The sequence below is a fragment of the Triticum aestivum genome, unplaced genomic scaffold, assembly GCF_018294505.1.
Source record: "Triticum aestivum cultivar Chinese Spring unplaced genomic scaffold, IWGSC CS RefSeq v2.1 scaffold65268, whole genome shotgun sequence".
Classification (NCBI taxonomy): domain Eukaryota; kingdom Viridiplantae; phylum Streptophyta; class Magnoliopsida; order Poales; family Poaceae; genus Triticum; species Triticum aestivum.
In genome coordinates, this window is record NW_025225571.1 from 55,612 (window position 1) to 70,517 (window position 14,906).

The 14,906-nt window shown below is 46.4% G+C and overlaps 1 protein-coding gene across 1 annotated transcript; it reads left to right on the forward strand.

The window, feature by feature from the left end:
• Window positions 1–4,346: 4,346 nt before the first annotated feature.
• Window positions 4,347–6,588, forward strand: LOC123172281 (uncharacterized). The gene is made up of 3 exons (XM_044589284.1): window positions 4,347–4,538; window positions 4,618–4,720; window positions 4,802–6,588. Exon 3 carries the CDS (start codon window positions 5,993–5,995, stop codon window positions 6,431–6,433), a length of 441 nt encoding a protein of 146 aa, XP_044445219.1. The 5' UTR covers window positions 4,347–4,538; window positions 4,618–4,720; window positions 4,802–5,992; the 3' UTR covers window positions 6,434–6,588.
• The last annotated feature ends 8,318 nt before the right edge of the window (window positions 6,589–14,906 follow it).

Sequence of the window (14,906 nt, forward strand, 5' to 3'; positions counted from 1 at the left end):
CCATGGCTTTGCCGACTCGGGGACGCTTCGTATGTCATGTGCACAGCCTTGTACATGATGGTGCTGTACGATTGAGCCCGTGTGGGCCCCACCACAAAAACTTCGGACGAAATATCTATCATATGTTTGTTCCGGCTTATTTTGCAAGCCAATACTTTGTTTTATTTTGTATTGTGGTATTCGAGTTGCTTCGAATTCATAAGTTCATTCCATATCTTTTTCAAGTGGCTTCTCAACTTATGGAAGTGTGATGATTTACTACGGAATTCATTCGTTCATCTTCGTTCGAATGTTTATTGTGAAGACTATATGTTGCAATTTTCTATCCGTTGATTCTACTTATCTGTTGTCTATCAAGATGCTAACGGATGTCACCCTCTTCAGGATGGCTCCGCCAACGCGTCAGAATCCGGATCGCAATGAAGGGAGTCAAGCGAACCCTCCGCCACCACCTCCACCTCCGGAGGCATGGCAAGCAATCATGGCAGCCACCAACGCCAATGCTCAAATGATTCTACAACTCTTGCAAGAACGTACTCAAGGGCAAGGCAATCAAGGCAATCAAGGTCAAGGTAACAATCAGTTTCACTTTGCCACTCTCAACCAGTTTCTCGCAAATCAGCCCAAGTCTTTCAGCTACTGTGCCGAGGCCACGGATGCTGATGATTGGCTCGTGGACATCAACAAGCATTTTGAATGTAGCAATGTCAGGCCTGAGGACTTTGTCAAGTTCGCTTCTTTCCAGCTCAAGGACCAAGCTGCTGATTGGTTTCAACAATACAGTTATTGATTTTTCTGGCAAGGGAATGTTGAGATGATAGCTTGAGCCTTCGTGGCCACATTTTGAAAATTTGAAAATTATAATTTTAAAAGTTGTAAACTACACACCGACCACCAAATACATATCACAATTGTATCTGTTTGATTTATTTAGCTGTATTATTGTTTTGTTTGTGGAAACTGTCCTTTTCTCCATTGGCAGACTTTGTACTTGGACCTTCGTTAAAAGACGGCGTAAGGGCGAGTTGTGGGGATATTGACGGCAATATCTGCAAGCAGAAAACTACTTCATTCACCTACGCTTGAACTGGAATTGCTAATTAGAAAATATGCATTTCATGTGTCATTTTGCCATTGGGCTAAATTATGTTAATTTTCATCCGCTTCCCCCTCTCCGACCCCAATCCCACGAGGAGTAAGATTCTGGTATGTCATGAAATCCTCATTTTTCCTATTATTTTGGCTAGAGGATGGATGATCTTTTTACAATGCTCGTGATCTCGTTTTTTTCTATTATTTTTTACCTAGAGGATGGAGGATCTTTCTGCAACGTTCCTGAACTCATCAAACACGATCGGTGTTCCGCTTCGATCTAACCAACATGGTTAATGGCAACTAATGTGTTGTGCTAGGAATTTGTGCTATTTTTTTACCTCCCATTGCAACGAAAAGGGGCATGCTTACATTTTACAGTGGAAAAATAGGTTTTATTAGGCAAGTGGAAAAATAGATGTCTATAGTAGCTTTAGCTGGTACAGGTGTTTGCATTTCCTGTTTTCAACCTGTTGCAACGCACGGGCCCTTTTGCTAATTTTAGTCAAAGATTAGTGAGAAAATGGTAGTTTTCGACACAAATTTATAAAGTGATAGTTTGTAGGCACGGTTCCACGAATTATGGTAGTTTTTTGTTAAATACTCCGGAAACGAACGTTAGTAAGCAAGCTTGCAATCCGACCGAACCTCGCCTCGCCTCGGACGTTTCTGTTGCAGACGTGTGGGAGTGTTTCTCGCTCTCTCGCCTTTCGATGGCAAAAAAAGGCAGGCACTCGTGAGTACGTGCAAAACAACAATACTTGATCATCAGTGGTTAGAGGGACTGTGGTATCCCTAACCCACCAGAATTAAGTCCTGGTGCTCGTATTTATTTCTGGATCCGCTCCTATTAGAACATCTATACAACGCATGGGCTTGTGATGGACGCCAGGATTCGATTTGTGGTAGTTACGTTACAATCTCGTCTGGCTCCAGGATTTAGTCTGACATCGATACCAAGAAAGTCATCGAGCGCTTCGTTGTTTTTTTCTTCCCAACAACCCCATTTTTTGCGGCAGCTGACACTATTTGTAGCAATAAAAAAAATTAGGAAATCTGATTGAACCGCGAAGGCTACTGGGATTGGAGTCTCAAACTCTTGTATCGATGTTATGCAGTCAATCTTTTCTCTTTTCTTTAAGACTACCCACAGTGGGAGTAACATAGGTAGTAACATCACACATATCTAGATAAAATAGATGATGTGGCAAGCAATAAATGAAGAAAGAGAGAAAAATAGTAATATAGCTAGTTACTAGCTAGTAGTATGAGTAACATCACATATATTAAGACAAGAAGTGTTTATAGCCTAATAAATGAAGTGTTGCATGTTACCACACATATGTTACTCCCCACTATAAAGGTAGTAACATAGACAAAGTCTATGTTACTACCCATTGTGGCTAGTCTAAGCGCCTCAACAAGCGTCTAGGCATAGTAGATGCCCTTATGAGGCTAACTTTGACTGATGATATAAATGTAATTTAGACGTCACGAAATATATGACATTGGATTTTGAAGCTGGTAGGGAGGATGTAGTCTTTAAGAAACATAAAAATAAAATCTAAAGTAGTAGTTTCCCGGATTTGCCGGATGAGTTTGAATCTGTAGAAATCAGAGAAAAGGACACGTGGATGAATGTGACTCACATTTTATATGATCTTTGCTCGTGTTATAATTGGTGCACCCAAATTTCACCAACTTTGACTCAAAATATACACAAAAACATTAAGATGGAACACATTAAAACGGTATCATTGGATTAAAATAGTATTTCTCTAATATGATAATTTCATATATTTGACCAACATTTCCCCATAAAGAAATATTTCTCTCCTTTTTCTGGGGATACATTAGATGTTATGGTAAATTGTTCTTCTAGCTAGCCGTCGTTGATGCCGGCCCGTCACTGTTGAAGTACCAACAGTCACCTTTGCATGCGCATAAGGGAGGACGCACGGCTCGGACGTCCCGGTGGCTATATCACACACCATGGGAACACCCATCCAATCGATCCAGTACACGCTATTTGCTCTCACCGCTCTCGGGTTGCTGATCTTGCTAACGAACACGGAGCAGCCTCCTAGATCCTTCACCACATCCCAGCATGGCCAGCGCCCAGGATCGTACCTCAGGACCAAGATCTCGCCCGTGGACATCCTGAAGTGGTTGTTGCTCGAGTTGAAGTTGGCGCTGGTGTTTTTCCACACCTGGTACAGGCTGCCATGGCAGAAGAAGATGTACTTGGTGATCATTACCGAGGACGCGACGTCGTAGGGCAGGGCATAGCCGGTGGTTGGGTCGGCATTGAGCACGAGGGTGGCCAAGCGCTCGACCACGGACCGCTCCAGACTGTTATGGCCGCCGCGGGGCACGCGGAGCACGTGCATGGCCCCACGTGTGTCGAGCAAGTACACCTTGTCGCCTCCGGCAGGGTCGTAGGCCATGTCGAGGAGGCAGTCCATGTGGGTGATGACGTCAACGGTCGTCCACTTGTTGTCCACTTTCCCGTGCATGTAGGCTACCTGGTGGTTGTTGTACAGGGCCATGACGGTCCAGTTGTTGTTTGGTTTCGGCGCGAACACGACCTTTCGTACGCGCTCCTCGTTGTAGTTCCTGGTGGGGGAGACGAGCACGACCTCCTCGCGTGAACGGGGGTCGACAAGGAAGATCATCCTCTTCCTCAAGACTTCGCGTAAAACCCTGCCCTGCCCCTGGGGCCGGTGCCTCTGGTTGACGGCGAGGGCGAAGCGGCCGTTGCCTGAGCCGACGACGCAAACGCTGCAGTGGACTAGAGGCGGATCGCGGTCGTCGGTGTCGTCGAGCACGGGGTACACGAGAGCGAGGGCGGAGCGCCACGCGGTGCAGACGCGCCGGAGGCAGGCGTAGTCGAGAACGGGCGCCGCATCAGGACGCAAATGAGGGAGGCGATGTGCCGGCCATGGTCGTCGGCGAGGGAAAGGAGGCGGGGGTATGTCGCGAGAGCGAGGGCGGAGCGCCACGCGGTGCAAACGCGCCGGAGGCAGGCGTAGTCGGTTACAGACACACGGGTGGCGATGGACACGAGGAGCTCAGGGCCAGCCCTGAGGGGGGGCGGGGGGCGGCCGCCCCTGGCCCCCACATGCTAGGGGCCCCCACCCAGGGTATGTAGGTTCTGTGTATAGCAGGCTACTAGGTAGGCCCATGTCAGAAAAAATAGTCAAAGGCGTGGCCTTCAGCCCTTCACGCACACGCACACGCACACGATCGCAAGCCAAACGAGCAGCAGCGGCAGGATTAGTGACAGGCACGCCCTGATTAGGGATTGCTTCTTTCATCCTTCACGTAGAAAAAAAGACAACGATCTGCTATCCCTTCACGGCTTGACCTAAAAAAAGTGCGATCGTGATTTCCCAACTTCCCAGTCCTAGGCCGCCGCCGACGGACGCCGACACGCAGTACTGCAGGTCTGCCGCCTGGCTCTTACTAAATTCCTAATTCCCTTCTCCTAATCTCCTTCCTAATTCAGTCCACCGCTGATTTCAGTTCGGGGGGGCCCATCTTCACGCTTGGTCAATTGTTCCCCGAATCTAGGCGTTGTAAACAGAACACGGACTGATGCTATCATGGATTCGACCATCAAAATCAGGTATATTACATTTGCGATTTGCGGTTCCTCGATGTGTATGTCGTACCGTTCAATAATCGATGCAAAAATTATTTTTTTCAGAATTGTGTGCTAGTATGCCGTCGAGAAACAAGACATATGCATCGTTTAGCAATAAAAGGAAAAGGAAGAAGGCGACTGATAAATTGGTACAATCACAGAGTGTTGCACAAAATTTGTTGAAACACATTCTCTTGATAGTTCATCTGATGTTGAGGTATATGATCTTATTTCTGAGTTGAATATTATGCTATGGAGATTTTTGGGCATGTCAGAAAAGTTGATTGTTATCCAAATATCTTCATTGCTTATCGCATCTTATTTACTGTGTCTGTGACTGTCGTATCGGCTGAAAGAAAATTTTCAAAGCTGGAATTGTTGAAGAATTATTTAAGGTCAACAATGACTCGAGAGAGGTTAAATGATTTGGCTACATTATGCATGGAGAAGAAATTATTGGATGAGATTGACATCGACCCCATCATAAGTGACTTTGCAACGAGGAATGTTAGAAGAAAATTTTAAGGTAATATGTATAAATTACTTGATACACATACTGATTTTCAATGCATTGGAGTGTTATTAATAATTTTTTACATATACATATATATTAATTTTTATTACTATGATGTGTTTATTAAGGACCCCAAATTTTAGTTTCGCCCCAGGCTCCCAAAATCCCATGACCGGCCCTGGAGGAGCTCCCTGTCGAGGTCGGACCAAGGGGAGCGTCCGGCCGGCGCCATGGCGTGCCGTTCGCTTGCCGCAATCGCCAAGACTCGCTCGATCTGCCGTTTGCCTGCACTAGTACGCACTACGTTCCCTTTATATATATAGGGCCCGTGGGATATTTGTCAGTCCGAATCCTAGACGAACTATGGGGCGATGAATTTACTACTTACTAGCTCAAGCAAGGCTGCAATCCGACCGAACCTCGCCTCGGACGTTTTCGTTGGAGACGTGTTTCTCGCTCGTAGAGTACAAAACAGCAATACACGGACGGTGCCCGTCGCATGCCTAAACCGATCTGGGTTCCCATTGTCGTAAATGCCGTATCAGAGTCGGAATCGGACAGACTCCGGCAGCCTCTCCGATCCCCGATCGATTTCTTTTCTTTCATAAAATATACATATACGTAAGCAGCAGCTGCATGCCCACGCGAGCGATTTAGCCAACCAACGAGACCCTCAGGATAGCCGGCGGGAGAGCAACCATCCAACTCCAGCGAGAGCCGGCGCCGCGATCTCCACCGGGATGGACGAGGTGTCAGGGCCGTTTTCGGCGGACGACCAGCGCCAGCTGCTGCAGCAGCATCCGTTGCCGCTGGCGCAGGAGGACAACGACGCCATGGAGTGGTGGACGCGGGAGCCGGTGTGGTCGTCGGGCGTCCCCGAGGAACTCTGGGGACTGCGCTTCTTGGCCCCGCTCGACGACGATCAGCTGATGACGCAGGAGGGCGGCGACGGCAAGCCGTCGTCGGAGGTCCCCGAGGAGTTCCGGTGGCTGTTCTTGGTCCCGCCCAACGACGGCGCCGCTGTCGCTCCTCCGCCGCCGTCGCCCTCGGCGGATGCCCAACTCCTGCTGGAGGAGGGAGATTATGATGCCTTGGAGTTGGACCAGTGGATGCACGAGAGCAGCGAGCCTGAGCCGCTGTCGCCGGAGGAGGAGGATTACGATGCGTTGGACGACGACTAGGTCCAGTAGTAGTTAGTTTATTCGTATGTACTGATCTTATCTAGTAGCAGCAGTGATTTGATCGGTGGATGCTTTGATCTTATTTTGGTTTAAGATCTGTCTGATGTATAAAAACCGATACTTTACGTACTTGCTTTGATATTTTTCAGGGGAAAAGAGGCCCTTCCTTGATCTTATTTTAGTTAATTATAAAGATTTCCTGAAATCTAAAAAGTGCGCGCACGCTCGTTGGAGAGGACGAGCGGCCGCTCGGTCACTTGCATGCATGCATACATCTGTTTGTCTGGTAGTGCATGTGATTACTGGTATTAAATGCTGTCAGACTTGTAACATGTGAAGGACAAAACAAATCTACGTGTATTTGTTTCGGGTTTTCAAATTTTGAAGAAGTCATATCTTTCAAACCATGTGTCGGAATTCAGATCCGTCTTCACTGTTGGATTCCTCGTGACGAGATCTTTGAAAATAGATCCCGCATGGGTATGTTTTGATGAAAAATTTTCGATGCCAACTTTCGTGCTTGATGGTGCAAATTTAGTAATGCATTGTGCAACTTTAGTACTACATTGTGCAACTTTTTCCAAAACCAATTTTTGGATCTGCATGATTCAACTTTCATAAGGTTGTAGTCCACTACTAGGAAAAGACCTGCTAGTGACGCACCTGTTTTGGCCATTAATGGCGCACTACAGGTGCGCCACTGGTAATTAATACTAATGGCGCACCCCTGGTGCGCCATTAGCACCAGGAAGTGCGCCATTACTAACAATTTTTTTCAGAATTTTCTTTTCAATTTTTTTTTTCAAATTTAGTTTTTCGTTTTTTTCTTAATCTCGGGTCAATATGCTTAATCTCAGGTCAATATGCTTAATCTCAAATCAAATCGCACTCCGTGGTCAAATTTCCCGAAAGGTCACCCATCCTCACACTACTCTAACCCAAGCACGCTTAAGTTCAGAGTCCTATCCAACCCCAGCACCAGCTCACTTAACACGCACTAGTTGATATATCTAGCATATCAATCCTATTAAACCTTGTTGATGTCTAGGACTTTGTTCATGTTCATGAGTGTGATGAAATTTTAAAAAAATATTTCAAACTTTCGTTCATATTACGTATCATATTTTGAACATTTTTTCCAAAAAAGAAAATTGAAACTATTTTTTTCTGTTACTAGTGGCGCACCTAGTAAATGGTGCGCCACTAGTAAGTTTGAAATTTTTTCCATTTTTCCCCCTCTAGATCTTAAAAGCCTCGTATTTTTTTCTGTTAGGTTTTTGGGGATTCTAAAAATGTTCAATGGGGTTCTCCGGTTGAATTCGGATGTATCTTTTCGAGTAGATGATTTTTCATATAAAAAACTTTTTGATCCGAGTTCGTATGCAAAAGTTATGCCCATTTTACTAGTTAAAACTGTCATTACTAGTTTTGAAAATAAAAATAAAAAAAATTGTTAGTAGTGGCGCACCGAGGGTGTGGTGCACCATTACTAGTAAAAACTAGTTAAAACTAGTAATGGCGCACTATCCCCTGATGCGCCATTACTAGTTTTGAAAAAAAATAAAAAAATAATTAGTAGTGGCGCATCGTGGATGTGGTGCGCCATTAGTATTTGGACACTAATGGCGCACCAACACATGGTGCGCCACTGCTATATAGTAGTGGCGCACCACATGTGTGGTGCGCCATTAATGTCCATATTATCTATAGGCCTTTTCCTAATAGTGTCTAGCAACCATGAAAACTTTGATGTGCAATTAGTCTATTGTCCCGATCAACTACCTACTAGTCATTGTGCAACCCTCCTCCCTATTCGTGGATACGTAGTTTTTCACTGTTGGCACACCATACCCTCACCCCTGCAAGCGATATGTGCAACTTAGTCTAATGTTCAAGCCAACTGCCTTTTAGTCAATGTGCAACTCCTTCCCCTCCCTATTTGTGGACATGTATTTTCAGTTGGCGGAGGCAACAGGCAGAGTTGCATATAGTCTACTAGGTAGTTGGCCAGGGCAACATACGAAGTTGTACATCTCACTGGCAGGGACAGTTGAACGGTAAAGAAATGACATTCATGAGGGTAGTGAAAAGTTGCATATAAACAAAGTGCTAAAGTTGCAAATCTCACTAGCAGGGGTGGTTTGGGCCGTGTGCTAGCAGGGAAACTACACATCCATGGGGATACGAGAGAAAATTGCAAATCATTGTTAGACAGTTGGCCGTGGCAGTATCCAAAATTGCACATCCACTGTTAGGCAGTTGGCCGATGCAACAAACAGTGAAGCACATCCACGGGCAGGGAAAAGTTGCACATCAACTACTATGCAGCTGGTCTGGGCAACAAACGAAGTTCACATCTCATTGGAAGGAGGTAGTTTGGGGGTGAAGATACCATCATTGAAAACTGCACGTTTACGGTATAGGAGAAAAGTTGCACATCCCTGTCAGGTAGTTGCACACCGAAGGCTAGGCAGTTGCACAAAACGGAGAGAAAATTACAAAAAAAAAAATCATCAAAACATACCCATGCGGGATCTAGTTTCGAAGAGCACGCCGCGAGAGTTCCAAAAGTGAAACCGGATCTTAATTTCGATGCGTGGTTTCAAAGTGATGGTTTTTAAAAAATTTGACAACCCGATTTAAATGTATTCACATCTATTCACAAGGGTTCTTTGTAATTACTTTTTATTATCCTGTTCAAACATGTTCACATATATTCACTTTTTCTAATATGGATTAGGGGGATAAATTATTTCTTTTTTTAGCCGGCCATTGCGGAGCGCTAGCGGGCAACCGGCAACCCGCTAGACGCGTCCTAAAGATTTTAGTGGGACATAAGGAAGCTGTGGCTTTTGCATGAGGACAAAACCCGTTGATTATGTGTGACTCGCCACAAATTCTTATACTTATCACTTGGTTGACTAGACAAGTATTGCGGACGGTTTGAAATAATGGATTAATCTATGTGATAAGAGCTATTTCAGTCACCCTTTTTACTAAATGCTGTGGAAAGCTCGAAGCTCTAAGGAGAGTTAACATGCCACCTGACTACAAAGTCCCCCCGATAAAATACTCCCTAACAAACAACAAAAATACTCATCTAAACTGTTGTTTCGGAGCCATCCATGGCTAGGGTTTCTATAGACTCCCTCCGGCCGGTTTACAAGTCCCGCTGGTATTGTGTAATTTAAATTTGAGTTGCATGCCACAAAATATATACCATTGCAATTATAAACTGCTTGGATTAATCTAGCGTAGTAGTTTCTTGTATTCACCAACAGAGTTTTAATCTGTGAAAATAAATGGACTTGTAGTTAAGGCTGATCATAGTGGAGAGTATCATATACTAGTATCATATACATGATACTAGTGTGTGATACTACTTCCGTAATGCATAGTATCATAAATTAGTATATTAGGTTGCTTTATTAATTGTTATGCATGACATAAAGTGGTACAACATTTAATATGATGCGGTATCATGATATGATATCACAACCTGATCTCTTTCCTTATTTAAGTGTATGTCACATCATCCAAAAATTCTAGTTGGCATGCATGATACCATTTATGACACTCTAATTACGACCAGCCTAAAATTATCTTTGTCATAACTACATACCATCTTTTAATTGGTGCACGCAAATTTCACCAACTTTAACTCTCAAACTAATGCATAGAAAACATTAAGATGAGACACATTAAAACAATATCATTAGATTAGAAGTATGCCTCTAATATGATGATTTAATAGTATATATTTCACCAAAACTCTCATGAAAAACAGTTGGAACGTCTAGTTTTGAATAGTTGGAAATCATGGAATATTTCTGCTCTCTTTTACCCAAGGAAAAGTTACATGTTAATATGTTATGCGCATCGGTATTTCTCCAATTTTCCACAACCTCTCCAGATACATAGGATGTTAACTAAAAAAGGATACATACGATGTTACCCGCAAAAAGAGATACATGGGATGGTAACTTTTTTTTTGACTTGAAATAGCATGCATTTCAATTAACTAGTCGACGCGGTTAAATCACCGGCCACGACACTAACTACATCAAGAGGGAAATCATTGAGCCAAACAAGCTCGCTACCCCTCACCATCCTAGAACCAAAACTAGTACTCCTCCATCTAGGTGAATGAGTCATCTTAGGTTATGCATTGTGACCAAGGTGGAGAGGAAAACGAGAAAACTTAATATTTATTTGCTAATTAATGACATTGTATGCAACAAACTGACCATTGCATGTCATATTTGGTAGTCTCAAGTTATTAAAAGCACACACACTCCACATCTCTTATTGGTTGATTCTTTATTTATGTTAAAAAACAAGAAACAACATGAGAGTTAATACATCGCGTCTATTTGTGTCAAAAAACAAGAAACAACTTGACTTGTACACCTAGACGAAGGAGTAAGTTTAGTTCCTTACTTCATCGACGCTGTCTTCAATGTCGGCCCTTCGCTATTGAAGTACCAGCAATCATCTTTGCATGGGCCATAAGGGAGGACACACGGCTCAGAGATCCCCGTGGCTATATCACACACCATGGGAACACTCATCCCGTCCATCCAGTACACGCTATTTGCTCTGACCCCTGGGAGAGCGACGGCCTGCACCACCCTCGGGCTGCTGATCTTGCCGACAAACACGGAGTAGCCTCCGAGATCCATCACGGCGGCCCAGCATGGCCAGCGCCCAGGATCGTACCTGGGGACGAAGATCTCGCCCGCGGACATTGTGAAGTTCTGGCTCCATGAGATAAAATTGGCATTTGTGTTCCTCCACACCTGGTACAAGCTGCCATGGCAGAAGAAGATGTACTTGGTGACCATCAGCGGGGACGCGGCGTCGTAGGGCGGGGTGTAGGCGGCCGTCAGGTTGGGGTTGAGCACGAGGGCCGCCAATGCCTCGACTATGGCCCGCTCCAGGTTGTTGTGGCCGTCGCGGGGCACGCGGAGCACGTGCAGGCCAGCACGTAAGTCGAGCAAGTACACCTTGTCGGCGGCGGCAGGATCAAAGGCCATGTCGACGAGGCACGCCATGTTGCCGGTGAGGACGCCGACAGTCGTCCAGTTCTTGTCCACTTTGCCGTCGATGTAGGCCACCTTCTCGCGGTTGTACAGGGCCACGACTGCCCAGACGGCATTCGGTTTCGGCGCGAACACGACCTTGCGTACCGACATCTCGTCGTAGTCCTCGGTCGGAGTCGGAGAGACGAGCACGACCTCCTCGCCGGCGCGGGGGTCGACGAGGAAGACACTGCCCTCGGGCCGGGGGTCCTTGTGCTTCTAGTCGACGGCGAGGGCAAAGCGGCCGTTGCCTGAGCCGACGACGCGTACGCTGCGGTTGATTACGGGCCCATCGCGGTTGTCGTCGCCGTCGTCGAGCGTGTTGTAGACCGTGTGGAGGTGGAACCGGCGTCGCATCCGGAGGCAAACAAGGGAGGCGGTGCGCCGGCCGTGGTCGTCCGCGGGGGAGAGGGAGAGAAGGCGAGGGTACGTCGGCGGAGCGAGGGCGTAGTCCCTTAGAGACATGCGCACGGCGATGGACGCGAGGAGCTCGTTGTCGAGGTCGGACCAAAGGGAGCGTCCGACCGGCGCCCTCGCGTGCCGTTCGCTTGCACTTGATGCGGAGGAATCGAGCATTGTACTACAGATACGTTTGGACCGGGTCGCCGCAATCGCCATGACTCGCTCGATCTGCCGTTTGCACTACGTTTTATACTACCCGGGCCCGTGGCCGTTGGATATTTCTTGGTCCGAATCCTAGGCGAACTATGGGGCGTTGAATTTACTACTAGCTAGCTCAAGCAAGGCTGCAATCCGATCGAACCTCGGACGTTTTGTCGACACCTGTACGGGATTTCAGATTTTTGTTTCCGCTGAGATCTAGACACATATGAGCTTTCTGATCAGATATTTGAAGAGTTGATAAATCGATATGCCGTATCAGAGTTGTAATCGGACAGACTCCGGCAGGCTCCCCGATCCCCGATCGATTTCTTTTCTTTCATAAAATCTACGGAAGCAGCAGCTGCATACCCGGCTGGAGAGCAACCATCCAACTCCAGCGAGAGCCAGCGCCGCGATCTCGCTCGATCTCGATCGGAATGGAGGAGGTGTCAGGGCCGTTCTCGGCGGACGACCAGCGCCTGCTGCTGCAGCATCCGTCGCCGCTGGCGCAGGAGGACTACGATGCCATGGAGATGGAGTGGTGGACGCGGGAGCCGGTGTGGTCGTCGGGCGTCCCCGAGGAACTCTGGGGACTGGGCTTCTTGGTCCCGCTCGACGGCGATCAGCTGATGACGCAGGAGGGGGGCAAGGACACCACGTCGTCGGAGGTCCCCGAGGAGTTCCGGTGGCTGTTCTTGGCCCCGCCCAACGACGGCGCCGCTGTCGCTCCTCCGCTGCCGTCGCCGTCGCCGTCGCCGTCGGCGGATGCCCATCTCCTGCCGGAGGAGGGAGATTATGATGCCTTGGAGTTGGACCAGTGGATGCACGAGAGCAGCGGGCCGGAGCCGTGGACGCCGGAGGAGGAGGATTACGATGCGTTGGAGGACTAGCAAGATCCAGTGGTTAGGCTATCCGTACGTACTACTGATCTTATCTAGTAGCAGCAGTGATTTGATGGGTGGATGCTTTGATCTGATCTTGGTTTAAGATCTGTCTGATTGATGTATAAAACCCATACTTTACTTACTTGCTTTGATCTTGTTTTTAGGGAAAAAGAAAACCTTCCTTGATCTTATTATAGAGTTAATTAAAGCTTTCTGGCCACATAGCATATCCCTATTGTGTGATTTGTGCAAGCGTGCTGCGTGCAGATGTTGTACATCAGACAAGGTCTGCAGCAGTACTGGGGGGATTCATAACCTGCGTGCAACCACCATGCAAATGCATGCGTGCGTGCATGATGATTCCGTGACAGGTCGGGTCGCGAGGCCGGAATGATGGATGTTTCACCGTCCTCTCTCATTATCAACAGCTAGCACAGTATTTTTGCAGCGGCATGATTCGCTTTCGCACGCACTCCCCCGATCTCGACCATGGTGATCAAACCCACGAGGTTACCCAAGCTTTAAGCGATGGGCACACTCATTCATCTCCCCTGTCCATCCAGGATCACTCGCCGGTTACTGGTTACTACTTTCTCCCGTGGACGTGGACATGGATCGATTCCCCCCTGATCCCACACCACATGCGTGCATGATCGTGCGCATGCATCCGTGGGCCGTGCTAATTGTTTCAACACATAACTATGCCGGAATCGCCGCTAGCTAGCTAGGCAAATTAAAGGAATGGCATGTGCTACACTGCACGAGGTGTTCCTTTGCTCTGTAAAAAATTCAGATCAAAATTCAACATACACAAAGAGAAATAAGACACTATTCATGATGGATTTGTCCTTTTTGTTTCTCGTTGTGTATTTCGAATTTTGATCTTTAAGTTTTTAGGGGTTGTCGACATATGTGTTGTGAACATCCATGATTTTTTTTTTGACATGTTTAAATTTGGATTTTGCAAGTTGGTATCATGGTAGCATGTAAGAACGGATGTCACCTGATACTTTCCCTAATTTTCTCATCGTATCAATAAATTGCCTCTATTTGCTTCAGCCGGTCACCTCTCACCACGACAGATAAGGAAACGCCACCAAATCTCTGGTCGTATTAACAGGAGAGAAAATCACTGAGGAAAAGAATCTCAGTTGTACCGAATCTTTCATCCCGAAAAATGCTCCCGTGAACCCCCACCCATCCGAATTTTTTCACCGGATTTCCTCCTTCATGGCTCGAGCTTCAAATCGCCGATTTGATGCCCCTCGTTCTTGTTTGCGCCAGCGCCGCCCATGCCGGTCTGGTATTGTCGGTATATTTTGGCTCCGACCACTTCCCGGCCGCAACATGAAGATTATTTACCACGCCCCAATGATGTTCCGGAGGTCTGTAGTTAATATCGACCTCATGGCGCGCCACCGGCGAGTGCGAGACCAAGATGACATCAATTTTCCTAAGAACATGTGTGTACTTCTAATTTCTATAAGCATGGTCTTGTAATACTTGGCCAACTTTAATTTATACTATAAAGCTTTGCCAAAAACTAGGCTCTCACTTCTTGAGCTGGGCAGCTCATGCGGCTCTCTGAAATTGTGATGTTAGTGTAGTTTATGCGGTTTATATAATTTTGTCATATTCCATTTTCAATTTTATTTATCTATTTGCATTTGTACTAATCGTCATGAATTATGAAATATATGGAGGTCAATCTAAGTTGAGAATTAGAGCCAATGTTAGTATTCCAAAAGGTTAGCTTCTTTCTAAATATTTGTAAAATAACACATTGTTGCATTTTATTGCAGTCTAAAAATGGATGAAATACCATCCTTAGCCCATCCCAAATCAGTTTGACCAGTGCCGCGCATGGTACCTCCACATGTTCCGAAAAGAGAGATTAATCTTGAA